The sequence below is a fragment of the Lindgomyces ingoldianus genome (genome assembly GCF_010093535.1).
Source record: "Lindgomyces ingoldianus strain ATCC 200398 unplaced genomic scaffold BDR25scaffold_38, whole genome shotgun sequence".
Classification (NCBI taxonomy): Eukaryota; Fungi; Ascomycota; class Dothideomycetes; order Pleosporales; family Lindgomycetaceae; genus Lindgomyces; species Lindgomyces ingoldianus.
In genome coordinates this window covers 625,121-644,391 of record NW_022985199.1, presented here as the reverse complement: position 1 = coordinate 644,391, position 19,271 = coordinate 625,121, and the positions used below count along the sequence as shown (strand labels likewise).

At 37.7% G+C, this 19,271-nt stretch overlaps 6 protein-coding genes across 6 annotated transcripts; 3 read left to right on the top strand and 3 right to left on the bottom strand.

Moving 5' to 3' along the window:
* Positions 1-53: 53 nt before the first annotated feature.
* On the bottom strand, positions 54-1,103 carry BDR25DRAFT_306703 (arad-like aldolase/epimerase). The gene has a single exon (XM_033690688.1). It carries the CDS (start codon positions 962-964, stop codon positions 62-64), a length of 903 nt encoding a protein of 300 aa, XP_033542465.1. The 5' UTR covers positions 965-1,103; the 3' UTR covers positions 54-61.
* Positions 1,104-1,298: 195 nt separating this feature from the next.
* On the top strand, positions 1,299-2,948 carry BDR25DRAFT_295261 (uncharacterized protein). Its single transcript, XM_033688831.1, has 3 exons — positions 1,299-1,848; positions 2,075-2,255; positions 2,327-2,948. The coding sequence occupies exons 1-3, from the start codon at positions 1,761-1,763 to the stop codon at positions 2,754-2,756; spliced, it is 699 nt and encodes a 232-aa protein (XP_033542464.1). The 5' UTR covers positions 1,299-1,760; the 3' UTR covers positions 2,757-2,948.
* Positions 2,949-3,681: 733 nt separating this feature from the next.
* Positions 3,682-5,474, top strand: BDR25DRAFT_295260 (FAD/NAD(P)-binding domain-containing protein). Its single transcript, XM_033688830.1, has 4 exons — positions 3,682-3,787; positions 3,845-3,882; positions 3,976-4,855; positions 4,915-5,474. Exons 1-4 carry the CDS (start codon positions 3,763-3,765, stop codon positions 5,172-5,174), a joined length of 1,203 nt encoding a protein of 400 aa, XP_033542463.1. The 5' UTR covers positions 3,682-3,762; the 3' UTR covers positions 5,175-5,474.
* A 710-nt stretch (positions 5,475-6,184) lies between these two features.
* Positions 6,185-6,600, bottom strand: BDR25DRAFT_360557 (uncharacterized protein; the record flags this gene model as incomplete). Its single annotated transcript, XM_033696270.1, has 3 exons — positions 6,185-6,324; positions 6,374-6,495; positions 6,533-6,600. 3 exons carry the CDS (start codon positions 6,598-6,600, stop codon positions 6,185-6,187), a joined length of 330 nt encoding a protein of 109 aa, XP_033542462.1.
* A 607-nt stretch (positions 6,601-7,207) lies between these two features.
* Positions 7,208-8,952, top strand: BDR25DRAFT_378807 (NAD(P)-binding protein; the record flags this gene model as incomplete). The annotated part of the gene is made up of 4 exons (XM_033697573.1): positions 7,208-7,315; positions 7,369-7,463; positions 8,113-8,265; positions 8,324-8,952. The coding sequence occupies 4 exons, from the start codon at positions 7,208-7,210 to the stop codon at positions 8,943-8,945; spliced, it is 978 nt and encodes a 325-aa protein (XP_033542461.1). The 3' UTR covers positions 8,946-8,952.
* Positions 8,953-9,006: 54 nt separating this feature from the next.
* Positions 9,007-10,826, bottom strand: BDR25DRAFT_318464 (uncharacterized protein; the record flags this gene model as incomplete). Its single annotated transcript, XM_033691744.1, has 4 exons — positions 9,007-9,349; positions 9,413-9,745; positions 9,875-10,666; positions 10,720-10,826. 4 exons carry the CDS (start codon positions 10,824-10,826, stop codon positions 9,007-9,009), a joined length of 1,575 nt encoding a protein of 524 aa, XP_033542460.1.
* Positions 10,827-19,271: the final 8,445 nt, after the last annotated feature.

Sequence of the window (19,271 nt, the reverse complement as noted above, 5' to 3'; positions counted from 1 at the left end):
TTTCGATTTTCTTGGTTGTCTTGGTTGTCTTGGTTTTCCAGTGTCCTATCCTCCTCTTTCTTTAGTCCTTCATACCCCCAACAGGCAAATCTTTTGGTACACCCTCCTCATTCCTGTACAATGGATTCACTTCCACTTCTCTCAGCCACAGTCTGAACGCTTTATCCGCTGTCATTTCATTCATCTTTGCGCAGCCCTTTGCCTCTTCTTCCGTCAGAAAACTGATATCTGCCGCGCTAGCTCTCTTCACACTCTGAAGATCCAACGCGTTCTTTAACAAAGCGCAGTTCTTCTGCAAATAAATAGCTCGATACACAGCATTTTGAATGCTATCGCCCACACACGTAAAACCGTGCTTGTGCTGTAAAACAACAGGCCGGGCTTCTACTTCCCTTTCCACGCTCACATCTCCGAAAGCCCTATCCTGCACGTCGAAAGTCTCAGCCAGTTTCGCCCCAAGGTGCTCAGTTTTAATTAGCATATCTGGGGAATGTGAAATTTTTCTCGACTCCAGATCCTGGTATGTCCTCGTGACATCAAACGTCGGTGGACCGTCCTTCCCCAGAAACCCAGCCATGTGGAAAACAGGCCGAATCTGCACTCCCGCAGTCATAAACGGAATTACAGCCTCGGAATGTGAATGCACAACGCACATGACCCTTGGGAACCGTTTAAATATCTCGCTATGAATGTACCGTTCGCTGTACCCTCGAGGCGCGTCTTGGTCCAGGGGCGAGGAGTCAGAGACGCGATATTCGATAAAGTGGGCAAAGGAGGAGACTAGAGCCGGAGCTCCAGGATTGTAGGATGCAATGATGTAGTGATTGGGATTCAAGGGGTGGCGGATGGAGATGTGGCCGAATGCGTCCACTAGGCCGTGGTAGTGGAGGATGTGGTTTGCAGAGATGAGTAGCTGGAGTTGAGATTTTATTTCAGGAGGGAAAGAGGTGGATTGGTTCGGCATTTTAGTGGTGATGAGTGAAAGGTGGCGTCGAAGAAGTACGCTCGGTGCTAGGAAGATTGATGGATATTGTACCTGGTAGGGGCGACTGGGATTTGTTATAGCAAGATGAATCTCGAACAACCGCGACACAATAGCAGCTCTGAACTGAGTTCGAGAGGCCAAGAACTCCTCAAGACACTCGAAGCTGTTCAACAATACATTTTCGTATGCGCTAAGCTTAGAAGCGTTACTCCGGCTTCCCGAAGTGAATTGCCCCTCTACCCCACCGACGTAAGCGGCACCCGCTCCACAAAGCTTTGAATGGGGCACAAGACAGCATGCAGGTCAACCTGCACCGGTTCCCCTCCATCACCCATCTCAGCAGCAATACTTTCGCTCGTCCTCTCCTAGCGTCTCGTCTCACGTGGAGGGGACCCGAACTAGTCTTGGAAAATGCGGCGATAGTAAATATCCGACCCTGATCTCCGACCTCTACCGCAAACACTCTTAGGCTCGCGATATTCGCTCTTTCATCAGTAATAGAAGGGAAAAGAAAGAGCGAAGTGAATGTCATCCGTCCTCCATACACATAGACGTCTCCCAGGTCCAACAACCGATATTTAAAGTTCCGTCAGTCCGTGCTCCGAGCCGGGTCCATATCACCATTTCCGCTTCAACCTGTCGATGATATCCGGACTTCCATTAGTTCTTTTATATCCGCATAACTATTGATCTAAGAGAAGGAATTTCTTTGAGCAAATAACAAGGCCCTTCTTTTGGAGTTAGAAATCGCGACACAACAAGAATCGTTTGAAAGATGGCTGTTCCATTTCAGCTTGCTCTCGTTGGATTGGCGATAGGAGCGGCGACTGTGTGGTATGATTTTACTTCGTGGAAGGCGTTCGGTAAGTTACAACCCTCCCAGTCTGGAATGAGGATGCTCTGGGGCAATTAAGATCTCCTCATATTTTGGTTTTCTCAGCCTTAAGTCCTATTTCTCCACTTCGGATCTTTAACTTCTTCTGTTCTTTTTGTCAATCATCTCGCTTTTCCTTCACGTGTTTCCAAACACGCTTTTGCACCATGATCAGCGAACCCTCCCTCATGCATCAATGCTAACCCATTCAACAGGCACCGGAGGTACACCACCCACTCTCAAAGGTTACCTCAAGATCCGCCGCTGGGGCCTCTGGCTCTTCTTCCACTCACAAGACCTCCTCAACGCATCCGCAATCCCGGATGAAGGACTCGCCTATCTTTCCAAAGACGATATCCCAGTACGAGCAGGGCCACGCCCAAAGCTCACCCGATGGTATGGCTGATATCCCCTCATTATCCATACGTCCATCCCACAGAGAAACTGTAATTGAATATATAAAACAGGACCCTCCCACAACGCCAATTCCGCGACCCCATAACTCCCACCGCAGCCGAAGCCCTCTTGAACATGATGCCCTCAACCGCCACAAGCTTTCCGCAAACTATCCGTTCCGGCCCCTCCAAAACCGAAGGCGGTACCGGTCCAGCTATCTACGTGCAACCCTCGTGTCCGACCATTAATCCCGTCGCGCACAAAATTTTCTACGAAGTCGCGCATGTGCATCCGGCGGAGAATTCTCTGCATGTGTATGTTTCACCCAGAGATGCAAGGACGGTGGTACAGGCGGGCTGGGGTCAGAGGTTTCCGGTTACGTGGCTCGCGCCGCCAAGTTGGATTATGGTGTATGCACCTAGGAATGAGGAAGAGGTGGAGGTCGTGGAGAAGATTGTTAAAGCGGCGGCGATGTTTGCAGTGGGGGGGAATTTGAAGTAAGAAGAAGGGGGCGAGGAAGGGGAGAGTGGAGCAGAAGTTGGCGCATGGGTGACCGAGAAGGAATGTCAGCGTTTCGGTGTAGTGTTACGTGTTGGATAGAGTGTTCATTCGGGACTCAAAGTGCACCTATTCATTTTTTGATAGACCTCAATTGCATGTCATGACGGAGTTAACGGCGAAATGAAATTCCTGCCAATAAAACAATACCAAAGAATTGAACTTGTCTGCTTTTTAAACCTTTGGATGGCATAATTCCTCCTTTGGCTATGGAAATGCTATGTAGTTATGATAATTTGGGTCAGCTGCAACGAATACTAATGCTTCCTTTACAATGGCTTAACTCGGCCTAGCGCCTTCCTTCCATCCAACCCCGTTTCGTTGTATCCTTCGTGGGCCCTCCACCTATAGCGCTTCATGCAACGATAAAAGACATTTTGGGCCCTTACCGCATGTTCTGGCCGCGTAGGATCAGCTGAGAGGCCTCCACCTCGTGATGACACGAACCCCGCAACCCCGATCGCTAGGCCATGCGTAACTTTTGATGGCTTGGATTCCGCAAAAGTGAACCTCGCCTCCCCCGCAAAAGCCTGTTTCGGCGAGACTGGCACCGAAGCTGTGAATATCTCATATTATAAACGCTTCGCGCCAAGTAGAAAACGAGGCCGAATTAGCGGAGGTCCGGAGCGAGACATCAGGAGGATCTTGACTTCTCCGACCCCGTTATCGGATTCTTTGCATTGTACGTCACTGCCACATCACAACGCCGCCTTGACGCCTTACTGGAGGACCACAAGATGAAAATGAGAAGCGGACCAATCAGAATACGAGGCTATTATAGCACGGATCCCCAACGCTTTGGTTGTCAGCAGTCGTTTGAGGTTGTGTCGAGAATATTTTCGCCGGAATACCGGTTGTATATATTATATTACCTTGCCTCGCGCGTGGCAGATTCAATCCGTTGAATTATCCCTAGAGCAAACTATCCATATCTCGTTTTGGGCTTCAAATGAAGGTTCTCATTCTTGGAGCAGGTTGGCCCGAACCTGCCCCTCTCATTCTTTCAAAGAAGAACTGACATTCGATAATAGGTCCCGCAGGGTGTGCACTCGCACATGGGCTGAAAAAGGTACCGCACTAGCTTGAGGTGGCCTTTCATCAATACCAACGGAATCTTTATCGCGAGCACTGTGAATTAAGTTGTGACTAACACCCCAAGCAGGCTGATATTCCCTTCAGAATCTTTGACAAAGGAGAAGACGTCCGTCGTAATCGCCATTGGGCCTTCACGCTCGGCTGGGCGCGACCATACCTCCTAGAACTGCTTCCGGAGGAACTCGGCGCTAAACTTAACTCTTGCCAAGTGGACCCGAACGTTGATTGTGCTGCAATCGGGCAGGACAAGATTATTCTATACAATGGGCAAACGCGAGAGGAAGCGTTTACGTTCCCCATCCCAAATGCACGCGAAATCAACATCCGTCAGCTGCGCACCTTGTGTGCCGAAGGACTGGAAGTGCAATACCGGAAGAAATTTACGCATTTTGAAGTCATTGAGAACGGGGGTGTGAGAGTCTATTTCGAGGATGGAACTAGTGAAGAGGGCGATGTCGCAGTTGGAGTTGACGGCGCAATGTCACAAGTGCGCCAACAGTTACTTGGACCAGCCGCAACCCCCGATCTCTTACCTTTCGTCCTAATGAACTTCAACGCCTCATACACCACAGAACAAGCGCTCTACATAAAGAAAAACCTCCACCCACTCGTCGACATCGCAATCCATCCCGCAGGCCACTACATCCGAACCAACGTCCTCGACATGCCAGACCAGAACGACCCCAGCACTTGGACTTTCCAGATTCTGTCGACCTGGGCACCGAAGACGGTCGAAGATTACGACAACGAGACTGATCGACTGAAAAGACTGAAAGCGTTGGTGAAGAAGAACGGGTGGGCCGAGCCGTATAAAAGTGCGATTGAGTGGATACCAGATGATACGTTTGTGCTAAGGGATCAGCTGAAGATCTGGAAGACAGTTAAATGGGAGAATCGTGATGGCCGAGTTACATTGTGTGGGGATGCTGCGCATGCAATGACTTTCCGTAAGCAAGCTCTCAATTTTCTCCAGCATCCATCCATGAATGCTGATGTTGGGATTTAGATCGTGGTCAAGGCGCAAATAACGCCTTATTTGACAGCTACTGCTTTGTCGAAGCTATGAAGGCCGTGCGTGACGGTAAGCCATTGAAGGAAGCGGTCGATGAATACGACGAAAAGATTTTGAAGAGAGGGATGGAGGAGGTGCAGATCTCAAAGGCCCAGACTTTCTTCACCCACGATTGGGAAAATTTCATTAATTCTCCTGTCATCAAATTGGGAACTAAGCCCAGCCACTCAGCGAAGAGCGAGGGGTATCAGTAGGGTGGCATGATAAGGTGGGTTATAAGAGCAGGTTGCTAGGTCTGAGTTCTGCATAGTATCCAGCAAATGTGTAGTGTGGGGGATACGGTATTGCGATATGTGAAAGATTTTAATTGTTGGATCTTCCAATTTGGCCCCGTCGGCTATATTCTGCTCTATTATTTCCATTCTCGGCGTTTTCAGACCTCCGGATTACATTTCCCAATGGCAGTCAGGCTCAACTCCTACCCGAAATATAGACCGACCCGTCGCTAGCTTGAAAGGCTTGTTACTCCACCGTATTGGCTTTTCGACAACTACAATAAGCCCGATATCAAACCCTGGAAACAGAAATAAATGCAATTCCTGCGTGTTCATGTTCAACTTACCAAGCTGTAAGACTGCGGATACGATGGTCGGCATCGGCTCCTTCCGATCACTCATTGAAGGTACGGGTTTTCGCCGATTATAGCAGTCACTTGAGGGCTTCCAGCGATGGGCGAAAGATTTAACGGCGGGAAGCGGTTTAGCAGACTACGTTTCTTAGTCTATCAGTTAGCAAGGCTATAAAAAGAAATACGTAGAACCTACGGCCATCACGGTAGCCGAGTTCTCCGTTCTCAATCGACAAGGCTACGACTCCTCCTCTTCCTCATTGGACTTGAATATATGGTGAAGGAGCCAGGTTTGGTAGATGTGCAGCCGATGATGCATTAGCCCGTTTCACTGCTCGTCGGTAACGGTTTTGGCAATGTCCCTGCGGGGAAAAAGACTCCGCTTCGGATCGGCATGTAGCAAGATCGTGAACATACCTTCTCTATCGCAGAGCACAATGCAAGGGGACTTGCTAAACTTCTGTTTATCCCGTCACGAAAACTCACGAGTTGGTCGTATGAATCTCGATGGTACGGGCATGTTCCTCCCTAGGAGATTGTAAGTTTACACCATACTAGGGTTTTGAAAGTTGTCCTTGCTTCTTTTACGTACTCAGAGGTATCGTCTTCTTGACCCTTTCTGGGCAAGGTCTGGTTCTATTCTTCTGTGAGCGAGATCTCCATTCTCTTGATGCCAAGGCGTTCTTCGAGTTCATGCACAAAGGTTGCTATGACTTCAGTCTGCGCTGAATTTCCAATTGGTTGGTAGTCCATCAGATAATGATTGTCATGGGATCCTGGCTCAATTTAGCACTGACACTTACATGAGGCTTCACTGGGCTTGACTGGGCCTGCGCTGACTAGCCTTAGTCACTAGCTTGAGTAAAGGTGAATTTCCGTACCAAGTTTGTGCGAAAGTCGAGAATTGAGAAGCATCGCGGTCCAAGAATTCAGGAGCATCAAACATCCTATTTACCGTCAGTGTTTTTCAAGGTAACGAAAGACGTGAATATTCCTACGGGTGGAATAACATCACTGCCTTCAGTGCTTAGAACGCCATGTGTTAGCCGCATCGTGTCAGGACTAACGAACCGCGCATGATTCTGGGGTTTATTGGACTTCTCACCATAATTAGGAAGAACACAAACAGGATAAAGAATTCTGTTTAAATTTAATCCCATTATTTTTCACGTTAAAACGCTTCACCAATATCCTCTAGTGCTTGATATGAGGGACCAGGGCTGCTCGTGACCATTAGCAGTATTTGAACAACAGAGCTAGTGGACTAAAAGTGACACATCACCTAAACTTCCTGAACAGCTATCTATGTCTTTTTTCAACATTTTATGGTCGTTTTCTTCTGCTCAGCACGCCCCAGTGGGTCTGATCGGGGGGGCCGCCGCTAGCGGCCGTTCATGACCAAGCAGTGCCGCACCACCACCAAAGATTAATAGGACGATATCGAGAAATTTTTCGTCTGCATTATTAATTGCAGGCATGAATGAACAGAATTAGCCTCAGAAAGGAAGACACAATCGGACGAGTTATGTCGGAGGGAGTTTTATCTTAGGGTGTAAAAGGAGTTGAGAGGCAAGCGAAATGTAACCACATCTTTCCTCTTATTATCTCGCTTTACACGTCCCTTTTCCAAGTCTCCTTAAGGCTAATTTAATCGCCGTCATGTCTTCCATCATTGCAGTTGCTGGCGGTTCTGGCGGTCTCGGTCGTGCACTCGTAGAGAGGCTTAAAGCAAGTGGCCAATATACGGTGTTGGTATTGGCGCGTCAGGTACATCTCCACGTCCACATTTGAGCCCAGAATCCTTAAATTTGTCTGCTTAGAAAAATCCTGAGCTGGAACAACACTTCGGAATTCGGGTCGTTGCCGCTGACTATTCCAACACCGACTCACTTGTCAGGCTTCAGCGTGGCCAACAGTCCGTAGTACGTAACGTAACTACGTGAACGTAGTAATCACGTAAGGAGTACAAAAGTAGTTAAAATGTGAGACGTAACTTTTGTACAGTGAATTGCTAAGTACGTCCCGTAGTACAGGTCAGAGAGGTCATATTTTAGGAGATTTCCCTCCTGTTTTCAGACCCCATTAGCCACCGCGTTAGGAGCTTTGTTTAAGGTCGCGTTTTAGAGTAACAATTATAAAAATAGTTAACTTTTGCCCTAGAAAAGCTCCTTATCTTATACCTGCCTATTTGCTAACCTATTGCCTATTTTATTAATTGTTATAATAAGCTAGATGTCTTAATTCCTCTATTGCAGCAGGCGTACAGCCTCATCCTAATCCTCCTGCTTATTAGAGTTGTCCCAACAAGCTAGAGACAGAGGGTGATAAGGAGGAGGAGGGGACTTCATCTAGGCTAAAAAGCTTCTCCTGGAACAATTTTGACCTAGACTGACAAAACTTCTTGTGAAAAGTATAAAAGTGTAAGGATTTTAAGAAGTTACTGTTACGTTACGTACTTGCTAATTAATTCACTGCTTACGTACAAAAGTACTACTAAATTGAGAAGTTACTGGCAGAAAAAAGCTCAAACGTAACGTACTACGTACTGTTGGCCACGCTGTCAGGCTTCTTGAAGACCAACAAATTGACACTGTGATCTCAGCCATAAACCCTCGCGGCCCTAGTCCTGAACTGAACCTCATCAAAGCTGCTGATCGTTCAAAGGTGACTCGTCGCTATATTCCAAGCATATGGAGCGGCGTTGATTACGCGGAGGAGTACGTTGCCCCATCTTAACTCTTCCTCTGCAATCTTCTCTGAACATCAGTCTGGCAGAGATATCAAACGGTCTCATTTTGCTGCGGAGAAGATAGGTCTTACGAACGCCTTGAAAAAAACAACTCTCCAATGGACTGCAATTTACTTGGGAGTGTACCTCGATTACTACGCTCCAGGGCTAGAATCCTATATTCATCCTGTGGCCATATGCGTCGACACAATTAATAATGCGGCCGGTATTGCAGGAACTGGAGAATACCCCGTAACGCTGACCTGGTCGTTCGACGTCGCCAAGTATACGGTCGCGTTACTGCACCTCAAAGGGTGGGAGAACAAATATTTTATTGTGGGCAGCCAGACGACTTGGAACGAGCTTGTTTCATTGACCGAAGACGTGAAGGGAGTGAAGTTTAGGGTTTCGTATGATTCTGTAGAGAAGATGTTGAACGGAGAGGTCACAGAGTTGCCGGCGCATGTGGGAGCTTACGTATTTTTAGGCGGGTCACAGGAGGGCAAGGTGAGATTGCAGGGATTTCTATCAGCCCTTGGGCTATTCTTTGCGAGGGGTTCGCTGAGTTATGAGGGTCACCAACAGTTGAATGAGATGTTCCCGGACATCAGCCCAATTGGACTAAGAGACGCGCTTCAAAAAAGCTTCACGGAGAATAGCCGTGTTTGAGGGGCTCGCAAGGGTTTAGTCGCTTTTCAAGAGTGAAAGGCAATACTCTAAATATGAAATATTAGTTATCCTGTCCGCAAGATGCAAAAGGAGGCAGACCTGCAAACCTGTACCGCGGAGCAACCCCTTGAAGTAGCTCCATAAACGGTCCCTTGGCCGTCCCTATCAAACATTGTGCATCTTCAGTAACAGAGAACATATTCTGAGCCTTCATTGACAAGTACGCTGCAGATATCCAAGCTGGCCGAATCCCTTCCAGGTAATTTTCAGTGAAACCATTGAACAGTCGACATTCTGATGCGACACTTTTGAGCTCTTCTCCGAGCATCTTCAGTTGCACAATGCTCTCATGATAACCTGGTCCTTGATTATAGATATAGGAACATTGCAATTGGAGTGCAGCACTACACATGAATATGTCAAATGATGTTTTAAGAGAGATATTCAACTCTAGAGAAATGGCTTACGTAAAGCAGGAGCAAAGGCCGAAAAACCGGCCTGATTTGGCTTGCTTTGATTTCAAAATCCGAACAAGCTCATCGATGTTTCTCATTACCAGAGGAGCACGGGCGCGTAAAAACGAGTCTTTCTGGGGATTCTCGCGAACCAGTTCTTGCACCTGAGCAAGCATCCGGGAAGCCTCAACTTCCAGCCAGAAGTCTTCGAGAATTTGTGCATCAATGCTCTTGAAGCCAGAAATAAAGTTGAAATTAGTGACATTCTCGAGAGAACTGGGTTGAAATGGATTCTGTTGGACTGCAGGTTGCCGGGGAGACTCGAATGGAGGCATGTTTATATACCTATTTGTTTGTTAATGGTCTTAGCTAAGGTAGGCCATATTCATGTGAGGTCCTATGCATCTTAGAAAGAAACAGCGCATAATCAAGTGTAGCTTGCATCAGGAGGAATAGCAAAATCTTAGTGCCTACCTGTCGAGCAAAATGAGTCCTCGCCAAGTCAATAACATCTCTTCCAATTCCGGTGTACTCTCTTTAAACTGGCTAGCTGATTGTTGTGAAGCAACCTGATTCAATTTCAACGCATACGCAACCCTCGCACAAATTCCGAGGGTGACGAACGCTCGATCTTCCACCCACTGCATATGCTCAAATAACGCGATAAGTATCCCGACCTGGACTAACTCGATCGAGGGTTCACCGAGGGACACGTACTGTCCATAGTGGTACTTACAAGCACGATACCATGAGGAGTCTGAAAGCGATGTTGATTTAGGATGCTCAGAGACTGGGGTGACGAGTAAGTGCATAGCAAGGACCAGCATTAAAAATCCCGGGTCGGGCACAATATTCCAGAAGTCCTTTATGCCTCGTTCCATCCTTGCCTGTGAAACTATAGGTAGCCATCGGTGAGTATGTTCGGAATACTTATGAATGATTTTCTCTAACGTAGTTTGATTCTCTGTTGTAACTCTTAACACGCTCCCATAGAGAATGAAAGTCATCCAATGTGGTTTTAGAGATCCTGGATTAAGGGTCCAGTCACAAGATCCAGACTCTTGGAGTGGCCTTGGTAGGGAATATTGGCTTGATAATTGTTCAACTGAGCTTTGTCGGGTCGCGAACCTTTCGGTGCTAGGGAGTTGGTTCTCTATTCTTTCAAGGCGTCGGAAGACTTCATCAAATCTAGGGTCCCGTCCATCCAGGCCAGGCTCGGCTCCACCAGGCTTATCAGTATGAGGGTACCAACAGTTGATAGAGAGCCTAGAATCTTCCAGCATCAGCAAACAACGGAGTAAATACTCGAAAATGGATACCTCAAGCACCGACCACATTTCGGTGCAACCTTGTCACACTTCTTTTTGCTGGCTTTACACTGTGTGCACGTTCTCTGAGCGGTATGAGCGGGAGCGGAGAACTCCATCTGAGAGTGAAGGGATTAATTTCGTGTTGAAGGAGAGATCTACCTAGTCCTTACTCTTGAATCCAATGCCTATCTTACGTAAGCGCGCTACGACCTTTTTAGCCTTATCTTAGCGAGCTCAGACGGTCAAGGCTTTGATTAGCGCCACACTATACTCCTTAAAGTAAAGCTGTTTTTTTACAGTCTACTAAGTTTTTTCTAAACTAATTAAAAGCTATAATTTTCTTAAAGCTCCTCCTATCTAAGAGACTTTAGTGCGCCTATGTAAGTGTAACACTTTTAATTCTTTTAACTATAGCTAGAAAATTAACTTCTTAATAATTTTTAGCTCTTTTTAAGTAGCTATAACTCTTTTACTTTTTTTATACTATTATTAGTACTATACTTATAATTAATTCTACTTTAATAAGAAAATTCTAGCTTTTATGTGTAAAAATATGTTATTTATTATTATTTTTTTACTTAATGCTTGCTACTTACTTACTTTACTAGCTTTATTATATCTTTTATTTTAATAACATTGTTTTAAGGCTTTTTTACCTTCTAGCATTTTAATTTGCAGTATACTATAGAGTTATCTTTACTACTTTTTATGCTCTTATTATTTTCTTTACTGCCTAACTTTTTTAATTTTTTATTTAACACACACTTACTAACTACTTACTAGCTCTCTATATTTTAGGTAGATAAACTTATAAAAGTACTTTAGCTTTTAAAATAGCTTAATTTTAGTATTAGTAATTTTTTACACACTTTCTATGTTAATTTAGTCTTATATACTTATCTATCTGCTACCTGCATATTGCATATTTATATAGCTTTAGAATAACTATATAGTTTAAAGATACTTTTAAGAGATTAATATACATTTAAAAATATAGTTAATATTAAAAAGCTATTATATAAACTTAACTTATTAGTAGTGCACTTTTTTTTTATAAAGTATAATATTAAGACTAAGGTAAAAATAAGTAGCTTTAATATTAGTAATTCTAATAGCTAAATTATAGTTACTGCACTAAAGTAGTTTTTATTACTTTAAAATTTAATGTAAAACTGTTAAAGTGCTTAGTCTAGTTATAAAGTAAAAAAAGTATTAACTAATTTTACTCTCTACTTAATTACTTTTATTATTATATAAAAGTGTGCTAGAAAGTAATTAAATTATTTTTTAAAAATGCTTAAACATTATTTTTATAGTAGTAATATAAAAAGGTGTGTTATTAAAGTTATGTCTAGTCTTAGCTTATATAACTTTTATAAAATTATTAATAAAAAAATTAAACATATTATAAAATAGTTAAAAGTTTAGTAAGTATATCCTCTAACATTTTTTTTTAATTCTAGTGCTAAAAAGTTTACTAGAATAGTAATAACTATAGCTTAAAACTTTTAGCTTATTATTATCTATAATAATTTTAACTATCTAAACTAAACTTATAATTATGCTTTAAGTATACTAATATAGATTATGTGTAATTTTATAACTACTCTTACTGTTAAGTGCTTGTAGCTACTAGAGAGCAGTCTTTAACAGAGCATGCTTAACTATACTATTCCCCTTTAAGTAAAATCTATATACTAGGCCCTTAGTATAAAATAAGATTTAATATTAAAAAAGATTACATATTATTATTTTTTAAGTATAGTAAGTTCTATGCATAGAGCTGCTATACAGTTAATGTTTAATTCACATGCTATAGCTTTTCTAAGTATGCTGTTAGTTAACATTCTTTTGCTACAGCTAGTTAGTTAAGTCTAAAACCTTAGTGCTATCTTTTATAATAAAGGTACTATTAAGGGGACATATAAAGTTTATAATAACATCTAAATTAAGTAGTTTAAGCTAAGTAAAAACTTTTTATTTAATACTTTTACTATATTTTTTAATTATCTTTAGCTAATATAAGGTAATTAGAAGACAGTAAAGCATATTTAAAGTGTCTATTATAAGTAGCAGCTTACTTGCTGTCTGTACAATTACTATAACTAAATAGTTAGCTCTCCTGCATATTTCTATATTCTCTAGGCTTTAACTTATATAATTATTAGAACTTATTAAAGTAGTTTTAATAGTGTTAAGTTTTTTTTAAATATACTTTATAATATTACTTACTAAAAGCAAACTAGTATTAACTATAATAACATTAAGTATTATTTAGTTACTTTGCTTATTTAGTTAAGTTAGAATACTTAGATTTTTTCTTTTTTTTATACTAAAATAGCTTATTAAGGTTATTTTACTAAAATAATTAGTAACTTTAACACATCTACTTATAAGAAATTACTAGGCCTAGTTAATAATGCTATCTATTATCTTATACTAGTGTAGTATAAAAAGGTTTTTAATAGTATCTAGCTAAGCATCTTTATATACTAGGCCTAAAAAAGCAGTGCTTTTATTACTAGTAATTTTATAACACTTTATTAATACTTTTAAGAAATTAAGGTATTTTTTATGCTTAAGCGCGCTATTAAGTTTAGTAATATTAGCTTAATTTACTAAATAGTTAATCTATTAATTATCTTATTTTATAGCAGCAACTAATAGCGCTATAGTCTTAAGATGCTACACCTATAGTAGCTTTTTATAGATAAGGTGTCTAACCTAGAACTTTAGCGTGCTATTCTAGCCTCTAGTTTAGTAAATATTGCTAGGTAAAAAAATATATTTAAAGCTATTAACCTTACACTTAAGCATATAAACTATACATATAAGCTAGATATATAGAACTTAAAGAATAAAACATATAATGTAAACTTAACATTTAACTACCTAGCACTAACTAGTAGATATACTACCTATCTTTAAGCTAGCCTAGAGCATAGTTTTAGTAAAAAGTTAAAGAATAATTATACTTATTAGTTTATTACTTAAAAGGTTTTTACACTAGTAAGTTAGCTTTAAAAAAAAAAAAATATATTTTTACTTATTTAATGCTTAGTATAATGTAGTAGTAATAAGTTTTAATATTATTTAAATAAGTCTTAATAAGCTTAATAAAAAAGTTATAAAATTTAACTAAAATATTATTTAACTAGCTTAAAGTATTTTACTAAGTTTTATTATTATTAACTTAGAGTTAATTAACTCTAATAAAGCTAAGTTTATCTGCACTGCTATATATACTAAGGCAGTTAATAATATTTTCTATGCGCTTTTAGACTCTAGAGATACTAACTAGTTTAATATAGACATGTTATAGCTATCTTAGTTACATAATATTAAAAGTGTATAGTGTACTTATAAGTTAGTCTAATTTATTTATTTATTTTAGCTATATAATGCTATTATATAGCTTTATAGAAGTCTATATATATAAGAACTACTATAAGAAACTTAACTTAAGCTAACTACCTTTACTCTTAAACTAGTCTATTTACTTGCGCTGCAGCTTAATAAGGACACTAGCTTAGGCATAATTTGCATAAAATAAGATAGAAGGTAACATCTTTTAGAGAAACTAACTTACAAGACTAGCTGCTGCAGTCTACAAGCCCTCTATAAGCGCACAGAGCCGCCTAGAGCCCTAGAGAAGGGCGATGTTAGGATCCTTAGCCTCCACTATGGCCTAGTAGAGGCGACTGCAGCATTAGAGCTTGCTTATTTTGTGTGCAGCCCCCTAGGCCTAGAGCTGTTAAGCGCTTATCTAGCGTAACTTCTTAGGTAGTAAAAATAAAAGTGTATGCTTTAAACTAAATATATTACTTTTACTAATGTTACTATATTACTTAACATATATTTAAACTATTATAGCTGTGTTTTTTACTTACTTACGCTTTTTAGCTTAGATAGAGTTTAGTAAGATTTAAGTAGTAATAATAACTTTAAGTTAAGCTACTAGCTTTTTTTTAGTAAGTAGCTAAAGCAAATCCTCTAAATTATACTTAATAATAAAGACATATTTAGAGGCCTTAGTAGTGTTAGGTTTAAACTATGTAGTAAAATTATAAAAAAAGTAGAAAGACATAGTAAGAATAAAGCAGCTACTAGGCGCTAGCATCTTTTTCTAGGTTTAGAGGGCTTGTTAATAATAAGTAGGTATAATAGTGTTAAAAAGGTAAACAGTAAATATAATGTTAAACTTAATAAAGTAGCTAACACACACTATAATAAGGTTTAAAAGGTCTTCTTATATAATACTAGCTTTAAAAAGGAACACCTTCTAGTTATCCTAGCTAGCTAGAGCGCGCGTAAGCTTTTTATGTGCAAGGTAGGCAAAGACATTAATGTTAAAAAAGCCTTATACTATGTCTACGCCTATGTAGACGCTGTTGCCTACTATAAGCTTTACAGCAATAATAGCTCTTTTAGCGCTAGTGCTAAAGTTAAGCATATTCTTGTTAGCTCTTAAGCAGGCTATTACTAGCGCAGTAGAGGTATTATAGGCTTATAGCATGCTAGTAAAGTCTACTTTGCTAATAAGCAGCTAGTACTTCTTACAGACTTTATAGATATTTTTATAGTAGACTATAGTTATAGCTAGCGCGTGTAAGGTAGATAGTAGTTAAGATAGACAGCTTAAAAAAGTAAAAAGTAAAGTTAAAAAGTAAGTTAATGCTTTATTTACTTTACTTTATTAGTTTTAGATATGTATAGATTATGTATAGTAGCTTACTATTAAATAAAAAAGTAAAAAGTAAGTAGTAAAAAGTAAAAAGTAAAAAGCAAAAAGCTATTAAGTAAGTTAATGCTAAAAGTAAGGCGTAAAAGGTTAGTGCTAAAGGTAATACTAAGAGTAAAGAAAAGCAAAAGGTTAAGAAACAGCCTGCCTTTATATGCTATAAAACGCTAGCTGTTAGAAGCAGTTACTGTTATATATATAGCAGGTGCTAGCTTAATTAGTAGGCGTAATTTATGTTAAAACAATATAAATTACAAAGCACTTTAAATAAGTAAAGAGAGAATAAAATTAGCTTAAAAAAAGTAAATAAAGTAGATATTATAACTATAGCTATGTCTATAGTTATAAATAAAGTTATAAGCGCAGCAACACTTACAAAGAAGGCAGTAGTTATAAAGGTAAATATAAATATAACTATAAAAATAAAAAAAAATTAGCTTAAAAAAATAAATAAAGTAAAAGAAGCTATAATTATAATAAAAACTACACATAAAGTTATAATAATAGGTGTAATTATAAATGCAAGAATAGACATTAGCTGCAACATACGCGCTTAATATTATAGACTGCTTAATCTAGAAAGGTTGCAGCCTTTACTATAAAACACTAAGACTAGCGCGCTTAACTATCCTCTATTCTCTTACACTCTCTGCTGCTAACCTTTACTATAGTATAAGTTACTTAGTAAAACTTACTAATTAGATTACTATACTTAATTACTTTTACTACTTTTTTTTACTTTAGATAATAAACTATGTTGTGTTTTAAATTAAGACTAACCTATACTATTTATTACTTCTAGCGCTAGCTAACCTGCTTCTAGTGCGCCTAGACAAGCTCTATAACTTATATAATAACTTTTATTACCCTTCTCTCTAAAATAACTACTAAAATAGCCCTAAACACTATGCTTTTAGAGTTAGTAATACACTTTTTTATGCTCTACTATTACTACAATCCCCTGTTTAATATAGCTGCACTAGTCCTTCTCTAACTCTACTTTTAGTAAGCTAAGACCTACACTGCTTTTATAATATACTATTAGATTAGACTTTATGTAACTATATATTTATAGCTAAGAAAGTAATATTAAATAATACTTATTTATATAATAAAGTTTTAATAAATAAAGATAAAAAAAAGCGCTTTTAGTTATAAGTGCTAAACTAGGTTAGCTGCTATTATTATATTATATAGTAACATTAAGTAAAAATAAAGAATTTAATAGTATATATGCTAATAAAAATAACATATCTATAGTTATAAAACATAACATAGTAAATAACTCTAATATAAACAGTAGACATAGACCTGTAGGGCTAATAAAGACAGGCGCCTCCTCTGCAGACAAGACGCCTACAAAGACAGCAGTGACTGCTGCTTACCTATAAATGTGCTTATAATAAGCTACATATAATTAAAAAGCGCACATAGCTTATAACATAACTTAGTTGTTTTTATCCTTTAAAGCAAGTTTTAAGAGAGTAGAGAAAGTGCTACTCTACTAAAAAGTAGTTAAATTTAATAATAAGTCTTTATTACTTTTTTTTTTATATATTACTTAGGGAACTGTTACTAATAAAGCGCGTAAACACTATCTATAATACTGTAAAAAAAGGCGTAGAAGCCTAGCCTGTATATGTTAAAATATTACTACTGTAGTAGAACACTAGTATTAAAAAAGTGTTTTTAAGTAAACACTATACTAAACTTTATAGCATTTTAAGCTTTTTTAACTTTATAGGCTAGTTTCTATTAGAACTTAACTAGTATAAAAATAGATCTAAGCAGTAAAATAAAAACTTTATTAACTATAAATATAAAAAAACTAGGCCTCTATAATATGTTTTTATTATTAATATAAATAGAAAGTGCTACTTTACTATATTTAACTTAGATTTGCTTAAAGGCAACTTTAGCTTTAGCTTTTAGTAAAGGTGTAGTTAGCTGCGTAACTAGACTTAGCTTCTAAGTATTTTTAACTAGAAATAAATTATAGCTAGTACAGCACCTTTCTAGTAGCAGAAGTAGACTCTAAGTTAATAGGATTATAAGCTTATTTTAGAAATACTAAAAAATAAACTTTTAGTAGCACTTTAACATAATTAAATCTAACTACTTAGGGCAGATACTCTTACACAACTAAAGCTCTGCTTTTAACTATTTTAGCACTATTAATATACTTAGTAGTTTATAATAAGCTAACTAGACCTACTTTTACACATCTTAACTAGCTAATATTTCCTACTTTACCTAGTTTATTACTGTCCTTACTAGTATGCTAGTATAGTTAGAGTAATTACCCTTAAATAAGTCTAACATAGTAAATATAGTATAAAGTATAGATAATAAACACTAACTTATTTTATATTAACTTTTTTTTTTTTACTAGCTTACTAACTTTATAACTACTTTAATTTAAAGCAGTCTACTAGCCCTCTTCTAAGGTAGTTAAAAGCATAATATAGAATAAATAGTATAGCAGTTGCATGTTGTTTAGGTCTTTTTACTCTACAACTAAACTGCTAGATTAAGTCTTTAATATTATCTATAATTAGAATTAACTACTAATAGACACACTAGACATTAGACAGATCTATACTTATTCTAAGCGTAGTTATAGTAATAGTAACTTAGATTAAAAACTTATCCTTTAAGAAATTAGTATATATTTAAGCTTAGTTAAACTTTAATATGTGCCTTATATATACTACTAATACTAATTAAATATTTATAAGTAAACAGCTTTTTTTTAGAAGTTAACTTTAAAAAAGCTAGGCTAAAGTAGTAATTTTATTTTTTTTATTTAAAAATATAATTATCTTTAAAATGTATAAGAAGATAATTTATAATGTTTTTATATTAATTTCTACATCTATATAGTTTAGAAGCTAGTTATATAACATCTAGTAGCTAGTTAAGATTAGGACAATTCTAATAGCAATCTCTAGCCTGTTAATAGAGGTGCGTATAATTCTTAGCTACATAGGAGTGTTATTGTTACTAGTTGCTAGCGCTTAAAAACATCTACTTTTAAGAAGCTAGGCCTTAGTTGCAGCATCTAAGGTTACTGTACATGTAAAGAAAAAAGTTGTAGAATACATTATCTAATAAAGCTTATAAAACTAGATATATGCTATTTAGAATTTACACTACTACTAAATAACATAGCACTTATTAATTACAACTAGTTAGACTTAGTCTATAAAGCTGCCTATAAAAAAAATAATAAAATACTAAAAAAATTACCTACTTAAAGCTAAAAAAAATATGTGTATAATATTTCTTAAAAATCTTACTAAAAAGTTTAGGATTAAAATTTTTTATTTTTATAGTAATAAAGTATAGATAAGCTTTAAAATATTTTATAATTTTTTTTTTTTACTTTTTTTTAAGCTTTAATAATAAGATAATCTAAAGTGTTATATACTCTATTATTACTAAATATGCATGCAGTGTAATACTTTTACTAAACCTAGTCTTTGCAACTAGAATTATATTGCCTAAACTAAAGACAAGGTGTTAGACAATATAGACTTACTTAGTATATAGTTCTTTTTTACTAAGTAAAAAAAAAAGGGTATTTTAAATAAAAAGCTTTTATAAGCTAACACTACACAGTTTTTAATATTAAACTATAACTATATAAATAGTTATAAGAATATTATTATTTTTATTAAATAAAAGAATATGTGTAATCTTTTTTTATACAGCTTAGATTCTTATTAGTATAGCGCTCTCTAGTGTTCTAGTAAAGGACTTAGGGTCTTATTAATAAGGTGCCTAGTAATGCTTAACAGGTAATACTTAATTATAATAA

Excerpts from the sequence above, each read along its gene's own strand:
- BDR25DRAFT_295261 (XM_033688831.1), top strand. The coding sequence starts at position 1,761 with ATGGCTGTTCCATTTCAGCTTGCTCTCGTTGGATTGGCGATAGGAGCG. Across the intron at positions 1,849-2,074 it reads TACTTCGTGGAAGGCGTTCG|GCACCGGAGGTACACCACCC; the intron begins GTAAGTTACAAC and ends CCCATTCAACAG. Across the intron at positions 2,256-2,326 it reads CGCCCAAAGCTCACCCGATG|GACCCTCCCACAACGCCAAT; the intron begins GTATGGCTGATA and ends TATATAAAACAG.
- BDR25DRAFT_306703 (XM_033690688.1), bottom strand. The coding sequence starts at position 964 with ATGCCGAACCAATCCACCTCTTTCCCTCCTGAAATAAAATCTCAACTC.
- BDR25DRAFT_295260 (XM_033688830.1), top strand. The coding sequence starts at position 3,763 with ATGAAGGTTCTCATTCTTGGAGCAG. Across the intron at positions 3,883-3,975 it reads TCGCACATGGGCTGAAAAAG|GCTGATATTCCCTTCAGAAT; the intron begins GTACCGCACTAG and ends CACCCCAAGCAG. Across the intron at positions 4,856-4,914 it reads TGCGCATGCAATGACTTTCC|ATCGTGGTCAAGGCGCAAAT; the intron begins GTAAGCAAGCTC and ends GTTGGGATTTAG.